Source organism: Heterodontus francisci, chromosome 23 (genome assembly GCF_036365525.1).
Source record: "Heterodontus francisci isolate sHetFra1 chromosome 23, sHetFra1.hap1, whole genome shotgun sequence".
NCBI classification, from domain to species: Eukaryota; Metazoa; Chordata; class Chondrichthyes; order Heterodontiformes; family Heterodontidae; genus Heterodontus; species Heterodontus francisci.
This window is the reverse complement of record NC_090393.1, coordinates 20713593-20739925: the sequence shown is the minus strand read 5'-3', so window position 1 is coordinate 20739925 and position 26333 is coordinate 20713593. Positions and strand designations below refer to the sequence as shown.

Here is a 26333-nt window from a genome sequence, read left to right as displayed (position 1 = left end):
TTGTCTCCTGTCTTTGAAGAAAAGCCTGATAAATTAGTTATCAACACTGCCTTAAAAAAACTGTTCTAAAAAATCCCAGTGACCCATCTACGTGTACTTTGAAGGCAGACTGTATGCCAGTTTTGGAACACAACATATCTCATCTGCTGTTTCTTCAAGAATGAGCAAGTATTCAACCCAAGTGTTTTTTTGTCTAATAGAGCCCTAAAACAAAAATCCCTTCATTTTTCCCGTTAACCGGTGTATGTGTATGGGGAGCGAAGATAAAAAGGGAACTTGAATATTTCAATCTGTGTGTTTATGCTTCACTTCATTACTGGATAAAACTTCTTTTATAATAAACTGTTAATTTTGTCGTTTATTAAAGAAACCTGGTTGGTGTGTTTATTCTGGGATACAAATAGAGTCTATGATTGACTGTATCGGTAAGCGGGAAAAAGTTTATAAATATGTTGTGATCGTGGAGAAGTGGAACGAGAATAAACAGTGCACTCCTCCTGCCTCAGTCATAACAATATAGTCTAAGTTATAGATTAAATTGATATTTACCTGTAACTTACTTTGCCTTCCCTCCTTGTGCTGTGATGTCACATTGTGAATTTTCTTTACCATGCTGCTCACAGACTCAACGATCTCCCTTTTCTACTGCACCACTCTTTGCTTGTGCTCCACTCCATTCTGCTCTCCCCTCACCCTTTTCTACTGTTCCACTTTATGCCTCACCCATTTTGAAGTAGCAGGAGGCCTCCCTGGAAAAACACTTCCTTGATCTGAGACTCACGTCATTGCCATAAAAAGCAGTGACTTCTCTGACCACTCCTTACAATTCACCAATTCTGAACATGGGCTCATTTGAACTAATAGTCTGTGTGAGAGCAGGTTGAATAGTTCCAGCAAAGCCCTGTGATTACTGCCTCTTCTGGCCATCTATGTAAGCAGTCATTGGCGCCACTCCAGAAACAAAACTGCTCTGTGAGCCTCTTGCTGATGTCTTGAGGCTGCATTGACCTCTTGGACTGCCACCTGCTCACTAGTGCTCTGTGAGTCACTGAGTGACATCCTCTCTGCCTCAGTAATGCCCTTGCCCCAAGTAGGTGCATCTGGGCAGGTGTTTGAATAAGAAACATGCCATGTCAAAATTTCTATTGTTCAAAATAGGGGCTAGAGCAAAAGACAATTCTAAAGACATATATTTCATTGTTATAACTAATTTAATCAGTGGAATTATCTTTTGTATCATTTGCTGCCTTAATTAACATTTTTACTTGATAGTTCAGCAAACAGTCAATGCAGACATGATAGGCCAATATTTCTGCGTTGTAAACCTTTATTGTTCTCCCAAAAGCCTGGGCTTGCATTTGCTATTTTTACCCAAAGCTGTGGTGCTGTGAGAACCATTTAGATTGTGCAGTCTGAGCATGTGCAGTGTACCTAATTTCCCAGGATGCATCAGTACCATTCATTTTTTGGCTATTTTTAGCAGCCACCCACCTCAGTTCTCACCCACACAAGGACCTAAAAATCCTGCCCATATTCTCTAAAATGTCATGTGAAAGGCCACAGGAAATCAACCGGTATAATATAATTCAACAGTGGAAAATATGGAACAGTGATCGGGGTTGGTGTGATTCCTGGACATTGAAAGGTGCCTCATTCACAGCTGATTCTTGAATCAACACTTGGTTCGGGTAAATCATCTTAAATTGGGTTTAAATACAGATCCCGGATGTAACGCAGGCAGAGCCACAGACAATTCAGACAGATTATAAAAACTGATTTTGTTTTTTATTAACATGAACAGCTTTACTTTCAAACAACATTGGATATTTTGCCAGATACAAATTGCAGGCCTGATATAATCTGCTATTGTAAAATGGAAAGCACTCAGATTAAAACATTCCAATGCTGAACACATACATTTCTCCCAGAACACATTAAGGTTAAAGCAATTATTTACAGACTACCTGGAATCATTTTAAAGTAAAGCAGACAGACAATCTTTGTTGATCTTTGTATGGGGAATTTTTGGCATGGTCTCTCCTGCCGAGTGTAACATTTTGGAATTGCCACATCAGCTATCATGGCCTCTGAGAATGTGAATTAGTACTGAATGAAAGGCCAGTTTTGAGCTGTGGACTCGTCAGAGACTCACTCGCTAGATTGAGATTAGTCCAGCTCTTCAACAGAATCCTTAAGGGTAACAGAATATACTTTTGGCCTATGGGTCTAAGCTTGATTTCAATAGAAGTATCAGAGGACAATGATCAGAATCAAACAGATTGCTTTACTAGTCTCCCGATATCTTCTGCGCTGTTAATTATGCTGCTGTTCCTTGTAAAAATTGCATCCAGTGTCTTATATCAGCACCCTTTCCTAGCTGAGAATGCAGGAAGGTGAGCTGCACCCAGGCCTCCATCGCCATCATTCTGTAGCCAGACAGTAACAGGTGACCAAACTTCCCCCTGTTATAAACTAAAGCAGGGCAGACAGGAATAAGAACCAAAAGTGTATTGGACATGTCAGTGACTGTGCAATCTTGGCCTCTTACAAACTGCGCATTAGAGAACAGGAGTTATGAAAAAAGTTGATGAATTGGCACTATAAATAACTTATTTCTGTAATATCTATAGTTCATCTGATTAACCGCTATAAGTTCAAGTTAACCCCCCCGTAGACGTAGCAGGAGAAAGATGGTGCCCTGAGGCTGAATATTGTAGTCAGAGAGCAACCGACCATCTTCCAGCTGTTTCCCCTCATACATCAGGCGCTGCTGGTTGGCTGGGACACCCTCCTGCCGTTGTACTCGTGCTCTAAAAGCCTGAACTGACTCAGAGGGAAGAACGTCGTATGTAGATGTTTTCCCCTTGTCGTTCTGCAGGAATATCTGCATGCACTGCTCATTCTTGACAAGCAGCAGGACAGCGTCGCTGGGAGAGACATTGTAGTCGGACAGCCTCTTGTCATCCTTCAGCTCCACACTGCTCCCGTTTTGCACCATCAGACGCTGTTGGAAATAGGGCACCTTGCTCTTTTCAAATATCAACATCTTGAGAGCCGACACTTGGATGGAAGGGTCGATCACAAGTTCGATAATCTCACCGGTCATAAACTTCACCTGGAGTCTCATCTTGTTCACTTGCTGTTGAGAAATGAACAGGATGTCAGTGATGTGGACACTTTATATCACAAATCAATTGCAAGGAATAAATGATAGAATTTAAAACTCACAACACATTCTCCCAAGCATTAGCTGTACAGACAGAAGCTGGGATCAATTCTTGTGTAAGGTTCACCTACACTAATCCCCAAGTCTTCCTTCCTATTGACATCTGAATCCCGAAGGAACCAATATTCTTCCCAAACTCTTTACTTCCAGCCAAGAAAAAGTGGCAGATTTCCAATCTGTTCTGCCTTTTGCATTTGGTTGTATCTTTGCTGCCCTATCCTGACATTGATAAAATCTTCAGAAACTCGAGGGTCTGCTGGTTACTGAGTTGCAATACTGGTCAGCCGCCTGAAGAAGCTTTCAGTGTAACATTTCAGAGTCTGAGACTCAGGTTAATGGGGACATAAAAACATGGGCCCAGAAATTCTGTGGGTTTTCTCCTCATCTTCCACCATAACCTCAGCAAGTCATCAGCAGAATCTAGAGAATGTGTGTAAATGGAGGAAAATGGCCACAGAGTTTCAGGATCATATTAAAGAAACCACCCATATAACTCTCTGAACCAGAAGCCAGGACACCTCTAGTCCAATAGACAAGAAAAGCACCCTTGCATTGAGTAGAATGTTTTCTTTGATACAGTGGTCCATGAATGAAATCTGTACAGTTATGTAAAAACCACTCAGCAGAGAGTTATCCTGTACAGAAATGGTTCATCTCAGACTCAGCCATTCTATTTAAAAACAAGGAATTATCCTGATAATATTAGATAATAAATACTTCATGCATTATAGCAGACGTTGCTTAATATTGTCTACAGTAACTTACAGGTTGCATTTTTAAAATGTTCCTCTCCCGGTTCAGATAATAATAATAACTTATTTTAAACTGTGTATTTCATTAATTTTCAAAACATCCCATTTTAAAGTTTAGAATTAGAATATTGGGATTCCTAAATAAAAGACAGGCTACCTCACAATCCTTGCTGGAAGCACAAGCCCAGGTGAATCAGAAGTTGTTCTGTAGAATCGTGTCTGATTCACTTTTCCTGCGCAGTTTGTTTTTTCTGTTTTCCTTCACACCGATTCTCTGCAATGAGTGAATAAAACTCTCTCTGCTTCAACTGCTCCGTGATTTCTCTGCCACTCTCGGGAAACAATCCGATCTGGCTGTGTCTCTGGCTCCCTGCTCTCCTTTTATTGTCAGACCCACTTTCTGAACGTCACAGCCCTGCTGTACTCTGATTGCCTGACATCTCCGGCTCTATTATAACAAACAACTTTCATTTCCCCAAAACTCCCCTCTGTGTCCGGGAAATGACATTGCAGTCAGCAGCAGAGAGAGAACCTGGCTCCAGGTAACAGCTACTGGGCTCCCATCTCTCTCACTTTCAGGTTCCTTTCTTGCTGCCACAGTCAAAAATAACATCAGCTGAGTAGCATCAGCTGAGATGTGACGCAGAGGACCTGCTTCCTGTAGTCAGGGCTTGAACAATACAACATATGAAAATACAGTGCATCACACCAATCAATTAATTTATCTCATGAAAACCTCCGGGCCTCAAATTCCAGCAGTTTCACTCCAGCAGGACAAGAGAGGTGGAGCGAAACCCCTTTCCCTGTCTCAACACAAAGCCAAGGATCACATCCCACATTGTAGGGTCAGGGTCACTTCCATGTCATGCTGGGTACTCAAGCTGCAAGAGTGCTCCAGTGAACAAATCTATCCTAATATCCTGACACTTGCTCACTTTAACTGCTGTTCTGGACCCAAGTTTCTATGTTTCTCATGTTCCTTTGTTGCTTCAGATTAGGAGTACAATGTTTACAGCATGGAAGGCACCTCCATAAACTTAATCAGTGTTGGAAATTCTGACCAGCTATGCCTTAGCCCTGTTCCTCAGGCCGCAGACCACTGTACCATTACTGTTCTGAGGGAGGTTCCAACCTGCACCTTGCCCCCTCTCCCCGCCCACTCCAGAAACAGCAGCAAATCTATACCACATGTCCAGCACCTACTTCCATGTGCGAAAATGGGAGCTGTCTCCTCAAGCTGTTAAAACCAGAGAACTACCACGTGTCTCAATGAAATGCTGTTCCTCAAACCGATGTTGAACATCATTGGAACAACGTAGAAGGCCAAAGATAGAAGAAAGAAGAAAGAACAAAGAACAGTACAGCACAGGAACAGGCCATTCGGCCCTCCAAACCTGTGCCGATCTTGATACCTGCCTAAACTAAAACCTTCTGTACTTCCGGGGACCGTATCCCTCTATTCCCATCCTATTCATGTATTTGTCAAGATGCCTCTTAAACGTCGCTATCGTACCTGCTTCCACCACCTCCCCCGGCAGCAAGTTCCAGGCACTCACCACCCTCTGTCTAAAGAACTTGCCTCGCTCTTCCCTTCTAAACTTTGCCCCTCTCACCTTAAACCTATGTCCCCTAGTAACTGACTCTTCCAACCTGGGAAAAAGCTTCTGACTATCCACTCTGTCCATGCCGCTCATAACTTTGTAAACCTCTATCATGTCGCCCCTCCACCTCCGTCGTTCCAGTGAAAACAATCCGAGTTTATCCAACCTCTCCTCATAGCTAATGCCCTCCAGACCAGGCAACATCCTGGTAAACCTCTTCTGTACCCTCTCCAAAGCCTCCACATCCTTTTGGTAGTGTGGCGACCAGAATTGCACGCAATATTCTAAGTGTGGCCTAACTAAAGTTCTGTACAGCTGCAGCATGACTTGCCAATTTTTATACTCTATGCCCCGACCGATGAAGGCAAGCATGTCATCTGCCTTCTTGACTACCTTATCCACCTGCATTGCCACTTTCAGTGACCTGTGGACCTGTACGCCCAGATCTCTCTGCCTGTCAATACTCCTAAGGGTTCTGCCATTTACTGTATACTTCCCACCTGCATTAGACCTTCTAAAATGCATTACCTCACATTTGTCCAGATTAAACTCCATCTGCCACTTCTCCGCCCAAGTCTCAAACCGATCTATATCCTGCTGTATCCTCTGACAATCCTCATCACAATCTGCAACTCCACCAACCTTTGTGTCGTCCGCAAACTTACTAATCAGACCAGCTACATTTTCCTCCAAATCATTTATATGTACTACAAACAGCAAAGGTCCCAGCACTGATCCCGGCGGAACACCACTAGTCACATCCCTCCATTCAGAAAAGCACCTATCCACTGCTACCCTCTGTCTTTGATGACTGAACCAGTTCTGTATCCATCTTGCCAGCTCACCTCTGATCCCATGTGACTTCACCTTTTGTACCAGTCTGCCATGACGGACCTTGTCAAAGGCTTTACTAAAGTCCATATAGATAACATCCACTGCCCTTCCGTCATCAATCATCTTTGTCACTTCCTCAAAAAACTCAATCAAATTAGTGAGACACGACCTCCCCTTCACAAAACCATGCTGCCTCTCGCTAATAAGTTGGTTTGTTTCCAAATGGGAGTAAATCCTGTCCCGAAGAATCCTCTCTCATAATTTCCCTACCATTGACGTAAGGCTCACTGGCCTATAATTTCCTGGATTATCCTTGCTACCTTCCTTAAACAAAGGAACAACATTGGCTATTCTCCAGTCCTCTGGGACCTCACCTGTAGCCAATGAGGATGCAAAGATTTCTGTCAAGGCCCCAGCAATTTCTTCCCTTGCCTCCCTTAGTATTCTGGGGTAGATCTCATCAGGCCCTGGGAATTTATCTACCTTAATGCTTTGCAAGACACCCAACACCTCCTCCTTTTTGATAATGAGATGACTGAGACTATCTACACTCCCTTCCCTAGGCTAATCATCCACCAAGTCCTTCTCTTTGGTGAATACTGATGCAAAGTATTCATTTAGTACCTTGCCCATTTCCTCTGGCTCCACTCATAGATTCCCTTCTCTGTCCTTGAGTGGGCCAACCCTTTCCCTGGTAACCCTCTTGCTCTTTATATACATATAAAAAGCCTTGGGATTATCCTTAATCCTGTTTGCCAATGACTTTTCATGACCCTTTTAGCCCTCCTGACTCCTTGCTTAAGTTCCTTCCTACTGTCTTTATATTTCTCAAGGGATTCATCTGTTCCTAGCCTTCCAGCCTTTACGAATGCTTCCTTTTTCTTTTTGACTAGGCTCACAATATCCCGCGTTATCCAAGGTTCCCGAAACTTGCCAAGCTTATCCTTCCTCCTCACAGGAACATGCCAGTCCTGGATTCTAATCAACTGACATTTGAAAGACTCCCACATGTCAGATGTTGATTTACCCTCAAACAGCCGCCCCCAATCTAAATTCTTCAGTTCCTGCCTAATATTGTTATAATTAGCCTTCCCCCAATTTAGCAACTTCACCCGAGGACTACTCTTATCCTTTTCCACAAGTATCTTAAAACTTATGGAATTATGGTCACTGTTCCCGAAATGCTCCCCGACTGAAACTTCGACCACCTGGCCGGGCTCATTCCCCAAAACCAGGTCCAGTACAGCCCCATCCCTCGTTGGACTATCTACATATTGTTTCAAGAAGCCCTCCTGGATGCTCCTTACAAATTCAGCCCCATCCAAGCCCCTAGCACTAAATGAGTCCCAGTCCCAGTCAATATAGAGGAAGTTAAAATCACCCACCACTACAACCCTGTTACCTTTCCATCTTTCCATCGAGTGGCCTGAGTGTGAGTGGAAATGGGATGGATTGGCCAATGACCGGGAGTTTGATGTCACACTAGTCGACAGAACAGAGGCGTTCAGCAATGCGATCACCTAATCTGCTAATTGGTTTCACTAATGCAGAGGAGACTGCAGCGTGAGCAGCAAATATTTTGTATTAGCTTTGAGGAAGGACATGTAAATTGATGTTTCAACAACAACAACCTTTATTTATAGAGCACCTCTAATATAATAAAATGTCCCAAGGAGATTCACAGGAGCATTTGAACAAAACATGACACCAAGCCACATTAGAAGATATTGGGCTGCATTTTACTTGTCCGCTGCCATGAACTGTGGTGGTCTGCCTGTGCGGACCGCACGTAACGGAGCCACCGCGATATTATCATCCTATGCTAACTGGAGAAATGAAACTGAAAGCTAATTCAACAGAGCGAAATTTCTGAGGAAATTGAAACGGATTTTCGGTTGATGTGGAATCAGCTGCAAATAATAACTTTGAACTGGGTGGAGATCCAAATCATTGATGGACAGCATGTCATTTGTTTGTTGGAAAGTCTTAATAATTGCGTCTATTTTTGGAATATTTAAAGAAGGCGCGGCAACTGGTTTATAAGGAACTGCGGTCACACCAACCTCACATTGTGTGAAAGCTGGAACCATGGGGTTATACGAAACTGAACCCAGGAATCTGGACGATTTCATTAAAAATAACCTGGAACCAAATGAATTTAACATCAAAGTGAGGAACGCAGTGCACAGAATCTGCGATTTTTTAAGGAATCGATGTTTTATCAAACAACCCACGATCAAAGTGATCAGAGCTGTTAAAGTAAGTTATTTTCATGGAGATTATGGAATTACTAGTGTTTACAATAAATTACTATTTTCAATATCAGGTACCTTGCCTTGCTTAAGTATGGAGATGTTTTCTCGTGATTGCTCATTTTGAAACATTAAATTTCCTGTTTTCTGCGCTAAACTCCCTTTTCTCCAGATGTTGTGGTCTCGCTGTGGGATTCAGTTCCACCAGTGCCAGTTGCCTCCAGTATCTCATCTAAATTAACGGGATCGCCATCATTTCTTGGGAATTCTGTGTAGATGTCGAATGTCACATGTTTCCAGGAAAATCTGGACCAAATGGGGATTTTTTACCCGAAGGGACAGAATGTTTTTGACCTGCTTGTTTTAAAGGTTCTGTGCCTTTCGATGTACTTCAGTTAAAGGGAACATTTACTTCAAATCTGTTCCTCTTAAAGAACTTCATTGAGATGTACCGCTGTCAAAAGTACAACATGCTTTAAATATGCTCCTCAAAATCAACAAGAGTTCGAATTCTTAAAGTGACAACACACTTTTAAAACAATTTTAATTCTAAAGGGATACAGTAATGTGAGTTTCCAATTCAGTCTCCATTCACCCCGTCTCCAGTCAGCTGCAGTGAAGAAACAACATCGTGAATATGTCACATTTACTCTTGTACAAGGAAAGGAGGCGAGAACAGACCTGAGCGAAATGTTAGTTAGTGGCTTCACCCCTATTAAAAGCTGTTCACTTTGTAAAATGTCAGAGAGAGAGAAAGAGAGAAAGACGTGGTTTGCATCTTATGATTTTATTCTCATGCTTAAACAGAAAGTTATTTAGCAGATTCTGACTTAGCACTGGCTCTGTCAGTGGTTAAGATGGGAAAGGCAAGGAATTAAACCAAGCCCTCCCGCACCCCCCCCCCCCCTCCCCAAATCCTCAAATAGGGCAAAACCACTCTGTTGATGACAGGTGTAGGTGTTAAAATTGACCACAACACACTCGGTAAGAAGGACTATCAGCCCAGGGTCCCCAATCCTGCTCACTTTCCAGTCACCTTTGCTGAAAGTCTACTTTATATGTACAGGACAAAATTGAGTTGCGATTCTCGGCATAGTTGAATAGCCTGTTGACACCTGTGGCCAAAGACCACATATGAAGAATAGATAATTCGGGGAATTGCTGATGAGAGCTCGTGAAACTGTCTCAGCAAGTCAGCAGCTTCATGAAAAGAGGGCAAGAGGGAAAAGATCAAAAGGAAAGTGGCAGCAAACATTGTATCAGTGTGAATTCCGAGCTCAAAGCAATGATACAGAGAGCCTGATTGTTCAAGACTGAAGAAAACAAATGGCGTTATCTTTATGCAATATTTAAGGAATGGGTAAGTTCACCAGTATCTGAAATATAAATAATACATAAATAATGCTTTATTCTTCCTCCTCTCCTCAGGGAGGATCATCAGGGAAAGGAACAGCTTTAAGAGAGGGCTCAGATGCGGATCTGGTCGTCTTCCTCAGTTGTTTCAAGAGTTTCCAGGACCAGAGGGAAACCAGGCATGAAATTCTTGAGGAAATTCAGCAAATACTGGAAATATGTAAATCAAGCATTGCGTATGAGATCAGTGATATCAATATCACTATAACACAGAACAGCGGCATCCCGCCAAAATCCATGAGCTTCACACTGAAATCAAAGAAGAATTCAGGCAGTGTGAATTTTGATGTTTTGCCAACCTTTGATGCATTAAGTAAGAATTTATAACAATTTATATCATTAAAGCTCCAGTTTAATTTAAATTCTTCAATGAACCTCTGCTACTCATCAAGAAAGACGGGAATAAAGTGCACGTTATCCACTTTGCTCCATCACATGTTCTGTTCCTAGTTCAGATGATGCAGAGCTGAGTTCCATTTATTATTAGAGTTGTTGTTGGGAGGAATATGTTTCAATTCGCTTTTCTGATAGGATCAGATACAATAGACTATCACAGATATATTGCGGACCCTTAACAGGAGAAGTCATGAGGCATATTAGCCCCAGTTTATGATTGGCATCATTTTAACATTGGCGTTAACACAATGATGATGATGGGAAGTCTCAGATAATAACTCTGAAAATCGACCCAGGATTGTTTCGTTAAGTTAATGTCTGAGAATCGTTCTATTCCCTCCTTTTCTAAAGGAAGTGATTCAGTTTCTTATCCACCAAAAAGCCCTGGTACTTTTCCCAGCTGATCATTTCTCATACCAAGACAAGAGTGTCAACAGCAAAACAAAAGCAAAATACCGTGGATGCTGGAAATCTGAAATAATAGCAGAAAATGCTGAAAAGACTCAGTATGTCTGGCAGTATTTGTGTTCTGTTAGAGAGGGCAAAGGGTGAGAAAAGAGATGTGTTGCCCATTTAAGAGAGATTTTTTTCTCTCAGAGGATAGACATATGGATGAAAATGGAATAGTGTAGGTCAGATGGTTTCACAGGTCGGCAACATCGAGGGCTGAAGGGCCTGTACTGCGCTGTAATGTTCTATGTTCTATGTTCTAGGGTCCTGAGTCTTTGGAATTCTCTTCCTTAAAAGGCAATGGAAACAGTTTTTGAATATTTTTAAGGACAGAGGAAGATAGATTCTTGATAAGCAAGGGGATGGAAGGTTATCAGGAGTAGGTGGAAATGTGGAGTAGTCAGTTCAGCCAGGAACTTACTGAATGGCAGAGCAGGCTCAAAGTGCCGAGTGGCCAACTCCTGCTCCGAATTCCTATGTTGGTATCTGAAGGCCACACGTAGTACACTTTCCAGAAGGGGTCACTGGGTAGTGATCAGGTATCAAAAAACTACTATATTTGACTATATTTTATATCACTTCCCAAACCAGGGACACTGAGATCACTTGTAGTTATCCACTGCTACCCTGGCTGAGATAAGGACTAAAACCTGGGACCTTCTTGCTCTGCAGATACTTTGGACCAGGTCAAGTATCAATCCTCTTACTGTGGGATGGGATGTGAATGGCCTTCTTCTACGCCGTAAATGACTCTATGGCTCTACCTATAGACACCTAATTGTGGGCACCTTTGGGAATGTGAGAAGCTTTCATGAGATTAAATAAATTAGGAAGCATCCACTAAAAAGCAGATATAAATGGTCTATTAGAGTAATGATCTAATTGGATTGCTTTTGTTGAGTACCTGTCTTCTGATACACTTGCAAGTGCAGGAAGATGTTCATTAATCATTTAATATCTTGCAGTGGGACAGGACAATGCAAGTGTAGCCCATCTCGAGCTGATCAATTTTGTAAATGAAAATGAAGATGTAAATGGGGAATTTTCGGCCTGTTTTACTGAGCTTCAGAGAAAATTTGTGAAGCAACGTCCTTCAAAACTTAAAGACTTGATTCGCCTGCTAAAATATTGGTACAAACAGGTGAGTGATTGGGGAACATGGAAGTTGTTTAATGCTTGGAGGATTTGGGAGGATTGTTACACCAAAAATAAAAAGATTGCTTCCTTCTGTGTCTCGACTTCCACCAGTAGCTACTCCATTGACAAACACTACAGATGAAAACCTGGAATGATTGCATGGTGGGAGATAGCCAAACCTTTTGGAGAAATGTCCATTTGTGCTGTTTCTCTGGGAGTTCCACCAGTCTCCACTGAAATTACAACTGGAGGTTGACAAACCCATAGAAAGTCAGTGTCAGTATTTGGAATAATTAAAGATTCTTGCTTCTCCTCTGTTGAAAATAATTTGGAAGAAGGGGAGAACTCCTGTACATCTTATGGTTTAGGTTGAACACATGTTAGACCAGATCTTGATTCTCAAAGCAATTAAAGAGCAAATGCCCTGATCCCATATTTTGTGGACTGAGAAACAGGTCAGAAATGGAGCCTCAATCCTTCGACCATGGCTTCCCATTTGGAGTGAGGATCAGGGTTTTTACCCTGAAATCTTTTACTTTTCACCCAGTCCCTGAACAGTGTGTCTTAGAGTGACCTTCTCCATTTTTCATCAGTATCCTTCAATTTACAACCAAAGGCTCCATCCAATCTTCCATTGCCAAGTAACTCTAGAATTCACAGCAAAAGAGAATCAAACAAAAGTTAGTTCATAACTGAGGGATCAATTGAAAAACAATGAGTTAGAAATTGATACTTGTGCTATTTTTCCAGTGGAAATACGCACAAAAATCAACACCAAAGGTGCCTGAAATATGTCCAATGCTATAATGGCCTCAAACAATTTACAGTATCCTGGGCAGCTGTTCAAAACAGGCGCTCGGCTCCTTGACTATATTAATGAGGGGCCTAATGGCTCTTTAAGGACGTGACGTACGCATCGGATCTGTTCCCCTTCAGATTTTTGCGTCGACAAGTGGCCTCAATGTAAGTACATTTTTTATACTTGTCTTTATGTGGAGCCAAGAGGCACTTCCTAGAACTTCTCCCAGTTCCACAGCATTCCTGAAGACTGCTGCCGGCCCACCATCACCTACCTCCCACCCTCTCACTATCTGATGGCCGTTCCTGGAGAGGCAGCTGGCCCAACTTTGGTCTCCTGGAGCCTATGAGCTGCTGTTTTATATCTGATTGGCATCCGCAGATTCCCAGCAATTTGCTGATAATGCCCGAGGCCCAATTTCAGTTCAGTCTAATTCCAAGAACTTCCTTTCTTTTGACTCCTGACTCTCCAACCCACTATTCTATAGGTTCATGTCTACAGTTTCCACATGGAGAGTTTGTCTTCTCAGCCTTATCTTTGTGCAGAGATTAGGCAGTTCATCCAATGGAACGAGAAAGAGTTGGAATGAGGGCCATTCTGGGCAGATGTGGTGGACTTCTTAGCGAATGCTTATACAGCAGTATTGGGCTGGGTATATCCCCGGCTGGTACTATCAGGGAAGTTGTTTGGTCCGGTTAGAATAATAAAAGATAACAGCATGGAAACAAAAATACAGGATGGGTGGAGGAGTGAATATTTGAAATATCACATTTCTGTCTTTATATTTGTCAACCATTTACCCTAGTATGTGAAGCCACGGAAATCTGAGCTGAAAGCTGGAGCACGCCTGCCTGCTAAGTATGCAGTGGAGCTGCTGACTATTTATGCCTGGGAGCAAGGAAGTGGACAGGAAAGATTTGTCATGGCTGATGGTTTCCGAACAGTCCTGAAACTGATCTGCAGATATCAGGAGCTGTGCATCTACTGGACCAAGGAGTACGATGTCAATAATAGAGTCGTTGCAGACTTTCTAATAAAGAAACTGAGTGGCAACAGGTAAAATCTTCAACCATGTTTGAAACTATACCAATTAGAGCTGCTTCACTTCTTTGAACAGCTCCCAAGTAACGGGGCCGATTCAAGAAATATTTGGGGTCCAGTTCACTTGATGGTTAATATTTGTCCTTAACTTTGGCATCATGGGTGACAAATAAGTGACATGTTGGCTGCGCTATTTGAATGTGATGGATGTGCAGCTCAATATTAGCAGTGAGAGTCAACCTGACACACAGTTCAAGTATGAAAATGTGCCTAAGAGGCAGCAGTCCTGACAATGCTACATTGTAATGCAAGATTGTGGCTGGAATTTTATGCCCCCACATTGAGCAGGCTGGTGGTGGTGGGTGGGGCGGGGGGGGGGAGGTGTGCAGTGGAGGGGGTGTAAAATTGAGTGGGAGGTGGGGGGTTACTATTCCTGACCCCGTTCCGCCCCCACGGCAATTTTACACAGGGCGGCAGAGGCGAGAAACGGCCAGCCCACCCCAGGCCAATCAAGGCCCTTACATGGCCAATTAACTGCCACTTAAGGGCCTCCTCCCGCCACCACGGATATTTTACCCCGGGTGGCCAGATGGCAAATGCCCCAAGAACCCTGCCTGGTTAAACAACGTGGCCTTCTTGCAGGCTGGGGGTGGGCTCTCCTAATTGGGCACCCTATGCCCCTCAGAGGGCTACCCAGAAGCTCCAACCACCCCCAACGCACAACACTCTCCTCCCCCCACCCCCACCCAACTAACTTGCCTCGCCAGGGCCCGGCCAATTGTCCCCGGCGAGGTCCTAAACACTTAACCTGAGTTCCAGGACCATCCTTCCTTTTGCCTCCAATGGCAGGGTGTAGTCCCAGCAGTGCTCCTGGTGGTGCTGTTGGGACTAAGAGCTGCCGGCCCACTGATTGGCCGGCAGCTCCATTAGGTGGGACTTCTTGCCTCAAGGAGGTGGAAATCCCACTCAAGACCAGTTTAGGACCTGGGGATTGTAAAATCCCAGCCTGGCTCCCAGGCCCAGCGGAGGCACACTCATCATCGACTTTTCAGCCAGTGGGCAGGGCCTCCCACCCAATGTAAAATTCCGGCCCGTGTTTAACTCCCACCAAATATTCTGCTGTAGTTCCTTCCTCAACTAATTTTTAAGGTCTTAAAATCTTTACCCTTATTTACAAATCTCATTACCAACTCATCTCTTCATCCTACACTTGATCTGCAACCTCCTCCAGCCATTGTTCCAGCTCATTCCCCCTGAACCTCCTCTTATTTGCCATCAGTAGCAAAGCTTGCAGCCATTTTGGTCCCACTTTATGGAACTCTCCAGAAATTTCTTCACCTCTACTAATTCTCCCACTTTCAATAACCTCCTGAAAACCTTTGGTCAGATCCTCGGATTCTATTCCTGCTCAGCATCTGTTTCTTCTGTCTGAAATGTCTGGGAATGTTTATGAAATTAAAAGTGCTATATAAATGCAAATTGCTGCAATTTACAATATCACAATAGAATTACGGATCAGGAAGGCCGTACGATCCATCTTAAATCACCCATCCAGAAAGACCCTTCTCTGTCGTGTCTATTGGTTCTTAAATGGTTCCAGAATTAGGGACTGGAGCCCCTTCCTGGCCCACACAAGGCCACTGACAAAGCTGAGGCTGAGGGTAAGAACTCTCTAGGCTGTAATTTCATGTATCCTTGGCCTCAAAGGGACCCAGTTGGAAGATCAATATACTGAGTGAGAAATGGTGTGCCAGTTTTCTGATGAGCAGAAGAGGAATGAAGGCAGAATTTATTTTTTTCTGAGTAGGCCCCTTAGTGAGATTCTGGGCAACATTCCCCAGCTTGACACAGCCAACATCACCTTGTTTTGTGCAGTCTGGAGGCAGGGCAGGCAGGTGGCTGTGTTGGAACACTGACTTTCTGCATGAGGTTAATTCCTAAATAATACACAAATGCAGCAATTTCTTGAACTGCACAGGGAGGTTGACAGTGAAGCTATTGACAGAGCAGCTCAAATCGACCAGCAGTTTCTAGCAATGGGCAACTCATGGGTATCGCTTCCTTGCAACAGAATTGCTGGATGATTTCCACACTAATAACAGAGAGTATCATTAAACTCACCATCAGTTTCCAGCAAACTCTGGCCTTTTTATTTTTCAGGCCAATTATTCTTGACCCAGCTGATCCAACTGGAAATGTTGCTTCATCTACTGGATGGGACGTGATGGTAAATGAGGCCATGAAATGCTTGAACATGCTATGTGTCTCTGGAGTCCGAGAATGGGATGTCCAGGTAAAACAGTTTTAATAAATGATAACGTTTTGATACAAGGCAATGTCTATAGTAGAAATTCCGTAGATTGTGTTGTTAGATCCCAGAGTTGCTTCTGTCGAGAATAGATCGGAATTCAGATCACTGAGGTGAAAGGCCATTGTTCTCATCACTTACCTCAATCCTTAATTGGATATTTCATTCTTTTCATTTGGGCTGGTAATCATAGCCCAGCTGTCAAGTATTAAAGGCATATGGAAAGTCAGAAACTCCGCAGCTTCAATCCTCAGTCCGTATTGAATTAGCTGGTGTCAGCTGGGTGACCGTGGGACTGCTACAATTGGCCTCAGCACCCCTGCATGGGAGGTGGGGAAAGAAGCAGCTGAGATTCCCACTGACCATATATTGTACGTGTGTGATCATCAGTTAAGTACAGGATCAGACTTTGTTGAATGGTGAACAACACTTACTGTCTGAGCTTATACAAGAACAGTGGCCATTTCTGTGAGGTACTGGAGTCTGGTTATCACCCCAGCAAGAATCAATCAGGAGAGACAGCAAGAAAATTAGGGAAATATAATTATTGAAAAACTTATGAAAAAAGAACATCACTGACTGCCTTTTGCTGCCCCCCCCCACCCCACAAAAAAATTTCTATCTTCTGTTTTGTTCTCGTCTTAGCCAGTGAAGGGTTTTGTCATCGGCCTGGACGGTTTCTCATTTCGCCTGAATGTCAACATTGACAACAAGATCTCAATGATCAAGGAACGAATCCAGCAAGACCAGAACATTCCAGCTCACAAGCAACGCCTGAGGTTTAATGAAACCATGCTCATTGACAACAAATCCTTGCTGGAGTCTGGAATATTCTTTGATGCAACACTCCACTTATTCATGGAGATATTCGTTAAGAATGCAGAGGGACGTAACCTGACAATTAATGTGTTGCCAACTGACACAGTTTTGAGTCTGAAAAATAAAATTGAATCCCTGGAGCGCATTCCGTCACACCAGTACTACCTGACCTTTCAGACGATGAAGCTAGATGACAGATACACACTGGAATATTACAAAATTAAGCATCATTGTACCATCAACATCAACCTGCGTCTCCGTGGTGGCAGGGGGATCTGAAAATTAATAGCAATACTAATAACTTTAAATTGAATTTTAATATTGCATTGTATCAACTGAATTGAATCAGAATTAGTTTCAACTATATACACTGCATATTAATCATTGCCACTGATCAGCCTGTATCTGAAAATGCTTACGATTTAAATAAAATTCATGTGCAGAATGAGATAAAACGTAAGGAAGGTTTAAAATGGAGGTGATCCTGTGCATTCTGAAACATCTATGTTAAACCATTAGTCATTGAAGAATGTTAGTTGACCGAATAAAGATCATTTACATTTATTTTATGTTTTGTATTGACAGCAATTCTGTTGCCAACTGCAGAATAAATAAAGCTCCTTTAAAATACGATAGATTCTTCAACTGATTTTGCTCATTCATAGAACATGTTTCATTTACTGTCATTAACCGTGTCACGAATCGATGAGAACTCCCTGTAACTTGTGTATTGTGCATCTGAGTATTAATGTCAACCACCATTTTATACATCATGTTTAAGTTTTTACTTCTTTGTTCCAATTGTCAAAATGGAGGAGAGAGATCAGGTGGGAAAGCAACTTGAATAGGGTCTAGTCTTAGGACCCAGGAAACCCCTGTCCAACTTGCCTGGACTGGAAACTGTAACAGTTTGAAGGTATAGCCTATTTCCAATACACAGCTACCTTTGGGGCAGTGTAGTCTAGCTGCATGAACCTGCACACCTCTCGCTAAGGCACAGGCTGCAGAAAGCCAGAAAAATTAAAGAAGACACAGACTGCAAACATCAAAGAAAATTAAAGACATAGTCTGCAAAAGCCAAAAAATTAAAGAAGACCCAAAACTGCAAACAGCGACGAAGATGAAAGATACAGTCTGCAAAGATAGTAAGAAATCCTGCTTTCTGCTAGCATCCTCTCTATCTAAGAAAAAGGTGACTACAGCCAAATTAAGCTACCTCATTTACCTTTGAGAGTGCAAAGAAGAAGAAATTTGTAAGAGAAGAGAAATTTCCAATAGCTCCTCCCCAATTCGGCATTTCCAATCGGTGATCTCCAATTTTTGGACTCTTTCTGATAATTTCAATGTGCACAAGTTTTAACTGAAATTCATGTTAGCTTATAGTTCTATTTAGTAAGTGTCCTTGCCTTGTTATACCTTTAGCCTTTCCCTGAATGTTTGTCAGTGTGCATAGCGAAGTTAAACCCCTTCCCAAGTTTAAGAGTGTGTAAATAAACCCTAATTCTTTGATTTAATGTTAGCAACCATGTTGTTGTTGTGGTCATTTATTATCCGGGTTTAAAGGAGGGAAAGAAATTCAATTATTAATCTACGGACATGCGTTTGAAGGTACAGTGAGTAGATTATTTGTCAAGTGAATTGTATATATGTTATTGCCAGCTGAGGAAGGGGTCTCAGCCTCCCCTCTTGCCCCCTTCCTGGTTTGGCCGTAACAGGGTTTATCTTTTAAAACACAGTGATCTTAGCTTCACCCCTCAGAGAGCCTTTTGCTCACTGCACTTTAATTGTAATTGCAAATGAACCAATCAGACAGGTTTTCATAGGTTTAAACAAGAAAGATGTAAGTTTATTAGCCTGAGCGGTTAAAATTACTAAAATACGGGACACAACCATGCTAGCATGCATATGAGAGAAGCACACATACAAATAGATACAGATGGGAGGAAAGAATTAGGCGGGCATGGCTGTTGAAGTAGAATTCGTAATAAAGGAATTTCAGTTACTGGGTGGAAATGTCCTTGATAAAAACTGAAGTCTTGGAGTTCTTGCTGGGGCCCAGTGCACAATTTCCAACTTGCTTCTCTGGTACCAGAAGGCTGAAGAAGTGCTCTGTCTTGAGGCTGAAGCTGCTACTGTGGGTCCCTGGGACTTTGCTGGAGAGAGAGAGACAGGGAGAGACCTTCCTTCTCTTTTGTCTTCAAATTACAGTCTGTTACCTTTCTGTATGGCACAATTCAAACTGTCCCCAGTTTGGCCAGCAGGTAAGTCATGTGACCATCTCTTTGTTTGAAATAGCAACTTCTTAGAGGGTTGTTGGACTTCAGAGTCTCCCAGACACTCGGTTGGAGGGGGTGGTGAAGTGGTGTCTCTTACACAGACAAGATGTGGATCATCACTGTTGCCCAGACCAATCTTGTTAATTGAATCAGTGAGCACTTCCATCGTCTCTCGATTCAACTTTCTCACAGAATGCAAATGTGCAACATGTTTTCAGCCGCTCAGTTCTTTTTAAAAAGAAACAAATTCTGTGCAATGTCCAGTAAAAAAAAGTTCAAGTTGTGTCCCATATGGCAAAATTAATATGTTTCCATTTGGCAGGTGTGATTTCTGTCATACGTCCACCCTCGCCGAATGACATTAGGGGAGCATTTCATTATAAATTACAAGGGAGAGAAAGTACAGGAAAGCACACATGCATTTCTCTCATTCATTCGCATTCATTCAGAAATCTTAGAAATTGTTTCAGCTTGTCTTTCCTTTGTAGCAGTGCTGCTTCAAACAGCCCCTTTTCCCTTGAGGTGGGTCAGAGATAGCTATGTGTTGATAAAGGGGTTTAAAGGCTCTTTACTTTCAGCCTGCAGTATGTTGGGAATGGGCATGCCTCATCACCAGAACTTTCAAACAAGCACCAAGACGTAGCTTGGCTGGTGGTGAGAAGGGCCCTCCCCGTCAGATCCTTCATGCACGCCCGAAGTCTCGCCCCCTCCGCACAATGCCCCCGCGGTGGCTGTGGTGGGGAAGAGACGGTTGCCCACCTCCTCCTGGAATGTGTCTTCGCAAAGCAGGTGTGGAAAGAGATGCAGTGGTTTTTGTCGAGGTTCATCCCAAGCAGCTCTGTAACACAGGAGTCTGTGCTCTACGGGCTGTTCCCAGGGACGCACACCGAGACAAACATCAACTGCTGTTGGAGGACTATCAATTCGGTGAAAGACGCCCTTTGGTCTGCCCAAAACCTGCTGGTCTTCGAGCGAAAAGAGTTGTCCACCACCGAATGTTGCAGACTGGCACATTCCAAGGTCCAGGACTACGTGCTGAGGGACGCACTAAAGCTTGGGGCAGCCACAGCAAAGGCTCAATGGGGAAAGAGCACAGTGTAAGGTCCCCCCCCAAGCTGAACTGAGGGGCTGGATCCATGGGAAACCCCTCGAACTGTATCGGGAAAATTTCTGTCTCCTGTATAATGTAAAAATGTATCTGGCAGGACAAATGTGAAATGGAAGGGTTGTGAGGCAACTGATAATTGTATAGAAGGAAACTGATCACCTTTGCACTGTTTGTATTTTTTGACTTGATGCTGTTTTAAACTGTTTGGGAATGTAATTTTTACAGATTTTTATGAATAAAGTATATTTTGGAAATAAAAAAATAAAAAAATGCCAATAAACGTGGTTTTTGGGGAGGTTTGAGGTTTGCACATTTCAATGATTGTCTCGGGTGCCTTTGTTCCTGTTGGGGCCTGCAGGGGGATGGTTAAATTCAATTAGCTCTGGATTGGAGCTCTGATCATGGGAGTCACAGTGAGTGGATCCACTCTGACCTCTCTTTCAGTGCTCTGCCGAGTCATGCAAGTGCTGTTCACTTTAGGGTATTGTTGGTTCTCTTTTCTCCTGACTGTGGGGGTGGATTATTTGATAATCTTTTTGTTGTCCTCGGGGACACTCCTGCTTTCAAGTATTTGTCCAGATTCTACTGCACTCCACTGCAGCACTTCTACCAGGTTCGGCCTCATCCTCACTGTTTCTCTGCCCTCTTGAGGACTTTCTTTGTCCCTGCAGGTTTCTGCAAGTGCTGTTAGCATCCCTGGTGGGGTGCTTCTGGTGTCTGCATTTACATAGGAGAATATGGGGTCTAATTTTTCCAAAATCTAGGGGTTGGTTGACAGGACAGTAGGGGTTTTCATTTGGGAATCCTTACAGACCTCCTTTAACCTGTCCTCTTTTTTTATATTATTTAGAGATACAGCACTGAAACAGACCCTTCGGCCCACCGAGTCTGTGCTGACCATCAACCACCCATTTATACTAATCCTACATTCATCCCATATTCCCTACCACATCCCCACCATTCTCCTTCCACCTGCCTACACTAGGGACAATTTACAATGGCCAATTTACCTGTCAACCTGCAAGTCTTTGGTTGTGGGAGGAAACTGGAGCACCTGACGGAAACCCACGCAGTCACAGGGAGAACTTGCAAACTCTGCACAGGCAGTACCCAGAATCAAACCCGGGTCGCTGGAGCTGTGAGGCTGCGGTGCTAACCACTGCGCCACTGTGCCTCTCTAACTCTCTGCCAGACCTGTGCCCGTCTGTCGCCTTTTGTTCTCAGCAGGGGTCCCTTGCAATTCACCAGCCCTCTGCTGGGAGATTTCCCAAAAGCCGATACAGGAATTAGGGGTGCAGATTTCACTGTAGGTTGGGGTTTCCCCTCAACGTGGCACACGTGGCAACTCCTACAGTACTCCACTGCATCTTTGTGGAGTTTTGGTCAGTCAAACTGACATGGATAGCCATTGTCAAGCCATGGGCCATTCTTAATATTTCTTTCCGGTACCTCTGCAGCACCACTAACTGGTGAACAACTGTCCACTCTTTCTCCTCAGGTGGGTGAGGAGAACTCCACTTCCTCATCAGTACCTCATTCATTAGATAGTAGCAATCAAGGATTCCCTCTTCTTCAATTTCAGACTGGGCAGCCTGCGTTAACTCTTTCAATACTGGGTCGGCTCGCTGCGCCTCAGCTAGGCAAAATCCATTTAATCCATTCCCTGGGTCTTCTAACTTTCCAAAGAAAGTTTCAGAAAGACAGACCTCATGGTCATCTGCCTGCAGTGCCAATTCAGTCTCCTCTGGGGGAAGCTGGTTTGGCCATGGCCCAATTCACTACACATTCAGGGGAACTGCAGGGGACCATCTCCTACCACTGCCATGTCTCTCTGACCTCCTGCGGTCTCTCTTTCACTACTGGGAAAGCTACCACCTTCACCCTCACCAGATCATTACCTAGGAGCAGATCAATCCTGTCCACAGGCAAACTAGGGACAATCCCTATGGTCATCAGTCCTGAAACTAGGTCACACTCCAAGTGCACCCGGTGTAAAGGAACAGGCGCACACTGCCCTCCAATACTATTTGCCACCATTCTGGTACACTCTCTGGGGGAAAGGTCAGGCCTTTTCCCAGTAAAAGGGATCTAGTGGCCCCTGCGTGCCTGAGGATTACTCTGGTCTTCCTTGAGGGGTATGGGGTTACTCTCCCTTCTGACACAAAATCCTGTTAACCTTCTGGGATCCGATTAAATTTTTCCGCAGCTGCAGCAGTATGTTTCCTGGGTCTTACTATTGCTGCACTTAAAGCCACAGCTGTGTTTTCCATCACGGTCCCTTCTCTTTCACTGAGTGGGTGTGCCCTGATGAACCCGACAGGCTTTCCCCATAGTTTCCAGCAGTCAGCTCTTGGATGACCTGCCTTATTACATTGAAACACACAGGTCTCCAGGTCTCACTCCTACTTACAGCACTATCCTTTTTGGCTGGAGATAGGCCCCCTGTGTGACCTGCTTTTTTTTCTCTCCCAGGACTGCTTGGGCTCCTGACACCTTTCCAACCTTTCTCCTTTTTGGATTTGTGGGGGTGACTCGGAAAGGTTTTCCTCTGGGGAACCAACTTGTATATTAGAGCAAATTCATCAGCCAGAACTGAGGCTTGCCTCGCTCTATGTACTTTTTGTTCCTCCATGTGGGTCTTTATGGAGAGGGGGAGAGAGTTTATAAATTCCTCTAGCAAAATCACTTCTCTGAGGATTTCATAGCTGGGCTGCACTTTAACAGCCCTCAACCACTGATCAAAAACCAGTTGCTTACTTCTCTCAAATTCCAAGTAAGTTTGATCAGCTTGTTTCCTGAGGGTTCGGAACTTCTGGCAGTCGGCTTCCAGTACTAGCTCATATACCCCGAGGATAACATTTATGTCAGTTCATAATTTGATGAACTCTTATCTGGTAACAGGGAATAAATCTCATGGGCTTTTCTGGTTAGCTTACTTTGCAGCAGAAGTGTCCAACTCTCAGCCGGCCATTTTAACAGCCTTGCCAGTCATTCCGCATCTCCCTCATTAAATTTTGGAATCAGTTGGGAAAATTTTTAAAACTCACTCCACAGCCCCGCACCACTTGTATTTTCCATGCTTTCACTGGGGTTACTCTGTCGCCCCCTACTTAACTCAAGCCGCTTCAGCTCTCTTATCTCCTGGAAATTTCTGTCTCTTTCTCCTGTCTTTCTCTCTTTCCTCTCTCGCCCTTTCTCTCTCTCTTTCCCTGTCTTCTAATTCAAGTTTCCTCTGTTCCAATTGTATCTTTGCTAGCAATATCCTGTCAGAGTTTATTTCTAACCCTGTCTCTGATTCTTCCGACTCGAGGGAAAAATGGTTGGCCATTAGTCTTAGGAGTTTGGACTTCCTAGCCTTGGCACGGAAAGTGATCCCACACCGCTCAGCCATATTTCTCAACTCCTCCATAGACAGTGCCTTTAACTTATCCAAAGTTACTTCACCCTGGCTTGGGAGTGTACTGGCTTCGGTCACGGACAGAATATAGTATTCTAGCACGCACAACCACAAGAAAACCTGTATTGAAATCTTTTCTCTTTTTGATTGGGATCAATTTGATTTCCCATTTCCAATTTCTCGTTTGTCTGTGGGTCCAATCCCAGACGAGCCCCAAAATTTCTGTTATGACCAGGTGAGGAAGGGGTCTAGGACTCCCCTTTCAGCCTTTTCCTGTTTTGACCAGAACAGGGTTTACTTTTAAAACACTGTTTTTCTTTTAAATTCCCCTCAGTGAGTCCTTGCACACTGCTCTCTATTTGTAATTGTAAAGGAATCAACCAGACAGGTTTTCTCGGGTTTAAACAATGAAGGTGCAAGTTTATTAACCTTAAAACTCTAACTCAGTTACAACTACAAAAATACGTGACACAACTATGCTAGCACGTATATGCAATAAACACACACACAAATAGTTACAGAGGGGCAGAAAGAATTAAATTGTGGGCGGAGGTTTGAAGTAGTAGATGGAATTCAGTTACTGGTTTTGGGTTGGACGTAAAGTCTTTGATTGAAGTTAAGTCTTGCAGTTCTCACTGGGGCCCATGCACACTTTCAAACTTGTTTTGCTGGTGCCAGAAGGCTGCAGCAGTCTTCTGTCTTGATGCTGAACTTACTTCCATGCATCCCTGTAACTTTGCGTGAGAGAGAGACAGGGAGAGAGAGAGAGAGAGATCTTGCTCCTCTTTTGGTCTTCAAAAGCAGTCTGTCAAAAACTTTACTGTGATGCACAATTCAATCAGTTCCCAGGTTGGTCAGCAGGTTAGTCATGTGACCAACTCATTGTTTGAGACAGCATTGCCTGCCAGGTTTGTTGATTCTTCAAAGGTTACGAGACACACACAGTGTGGCGGGGGTGGGGGTGGTGGTGGTGGGGAGAGAGAGGACTCCTGGCTCTTACACAGACAATGACTCTCAATATCTTTTGATTATCACTATTGACAAAACACATCTGGCTAATTGAATCAGGGGGCAGTTCCATTGTCTCCCTGTGCAACTGTCTCTAGGAATGCAAGTGTGCAGCCATGTTTTCAGCCACTTTTCTGTGGTCTTTTGAAACAAGTTATTTTCAATGTCCAGCCAAATAGTGTTCCACATGACAAAATTAATCTGTTTCCATTTCACAGGTATGGTTTCCATTACGTATTCAATGAAATCATGGCTGATGAAGTTCTGATGAAGGGTCACTGATCTGAAACGTTAACTCTGCTTCGAGCATTTCTGGTATTTCTTATTTTGAGATCAAGGCTGATCTTCTACTTCAACACCATTTTCCTGTACTATTGCTGTATCCCTTCATGTCTTTAATATGTAGAAATCTATTGATCTCAGTCTTGAACATACTCAATGACTGAGCCTCCACAGCCCTCTAAGACAGAGAATTCCTAAGATTTGCCACCCTCTGAGTGAAGAAATTCCTCCTCATCTCAGTCCTAAGTGGCCTGCCCCTTATTCTGAGACTGTGTTCCCTGGTACTGGACTCCTCAACCAGAGGAAACAGCCTTCCTGTATTTACTCTGTTGAGCCCTATAAGAATTTTGTAGTGACTGAAAGATATCTGGAAATACAAAAACCTGTGTATGCTTTATAGACTATGAGAAGGCATTTGATCGAGTCTACCATCAGAAAATAATGGAATGTATAAACAAACTAGAAATTGACAGAATTATATAAGGATGATTCAGAATCTATATTGGAAGCAATCAGTGGTGATGAGGCTTGATAACAGCTTGTCTGACAGTTTCCTAATCAAAAGAAGAGTGTGTCAGCGATGTGTTATGTCCCAAAACTGTTCAACCTGAATGTTGAAGAGATCTTCAGAGACATGGAACATCTACCGGGTTGCAATATTGATGGGTTGAACGTTAACAACTTGAGATATGCAGATGACCCTGCACTGATTGAAGAGTGAGAAGAGGCCCTGCAGGAAATTGTGAACAAATGTATGCAAGGAGTGCGGAATATTGATTAACATGAATGTGAAGGAAACCAAGACAATGGTGATAAGCAGAGACCTAACCCTGGAAGTGAAAACTGAAGTAAATGGACAAGTCCTGGAACAAGTGAAAAGGTTTATTGACCTTGGACAGATTATCACAGATGATGGGAGATGTGATTGTGAGATCTGAAGGAGAATTGAGATAGCCCAGACCAGCTTTATCAGAATGAAGGACTTGTTAACATCAAAGAAACTGAACCTGAATCTTAGGAAAAGAATGCTGAGGTGTTACATTTTGTCATCAATGTTCTACGCCTCGGAGACATGGACAACAAACAAACTGACTATTGATAATCTGAATGCATTCAAGATGAGGAAATATCAGATGATGTTCTGCATATCCTACACAGACAGAAAGACGAATGAGGAAGTGCTGGAAATGGCTGGAGAGAAAAGGAAATTACTGCATAACATCAAAGAGAGAAA

At 43.3% G+C, this 26333-nt stretch overlaps 2 protein-coding genes across 2 annotated transcripts in view; one reads left to right on the top strand and one right to left on the bottom strand.

Moving 5' to 3' along the window:
- Positions 1-1785: 1785 nt before the first annotated feature.
- LOC137382973 (polyubiquitin-like) lies at positions 1786-4581 on the bottom strand. The gene is made up of 2 exons (XM_068055555.1): positions 4136-4581; positions 1786-3139 (listed from the first exon to the last, which is right to left on the bottom strand). The coding sequence occupies exon 2, from the start codon at positions 3125-3127 to the stop codon at positions 2660-2662; it is 468 nt and encodes a 155-aa protein (XP_067911656.1). The 5' UTR covers positions 3128-3139; positions 4136-4581; the 3' UTR covers positions 1786-2659.
- Positions 4582-8031: 3450 nt separating this feature from the next.
- Positions 8032-26333, top strand: part of LOC137382909 (2'-5'-oligoadenylate synthase 3-like) — a 70412-nt gene continuing 52110 nt past the window's right edge. Inside the window, exons 1-7 of the mRNA XM_068055485.1 lie at positions 8032-8672; positions 10094-10391; positions 11890-12065; positions 13666-13916; positions 16062-16194; positions 16855-17306; positions 25036-25091. Coding sequence (XP_067911586.1) covers positions 8502-8672; positions 10094-10391; positions 11890-12065; positions 13666-13916; positions 16062-16194; positions 16855-17306; positions 25036-25091 — 1537 coding nt within the window. The 5' untranslated portion in view covers positions 8032-8501. The remainder of the gene's footprint in view (positions 8673-10093; positions 10392-11889; positions 12066-13665; positions 13917-16061; positions 16195-16854; positions 17307-25035; positions 25092-26333) is intronic.

What these genes read in the sequence shown, in the direction of transcription:
- LOC137382973 (XM_068055555.1), bottom strand. Translation starts at nt 3,127, where the DNA reads ATGAGACTCCAGGTGAAGTTTATGACCGGTGAGATTATCGAACTTGTG.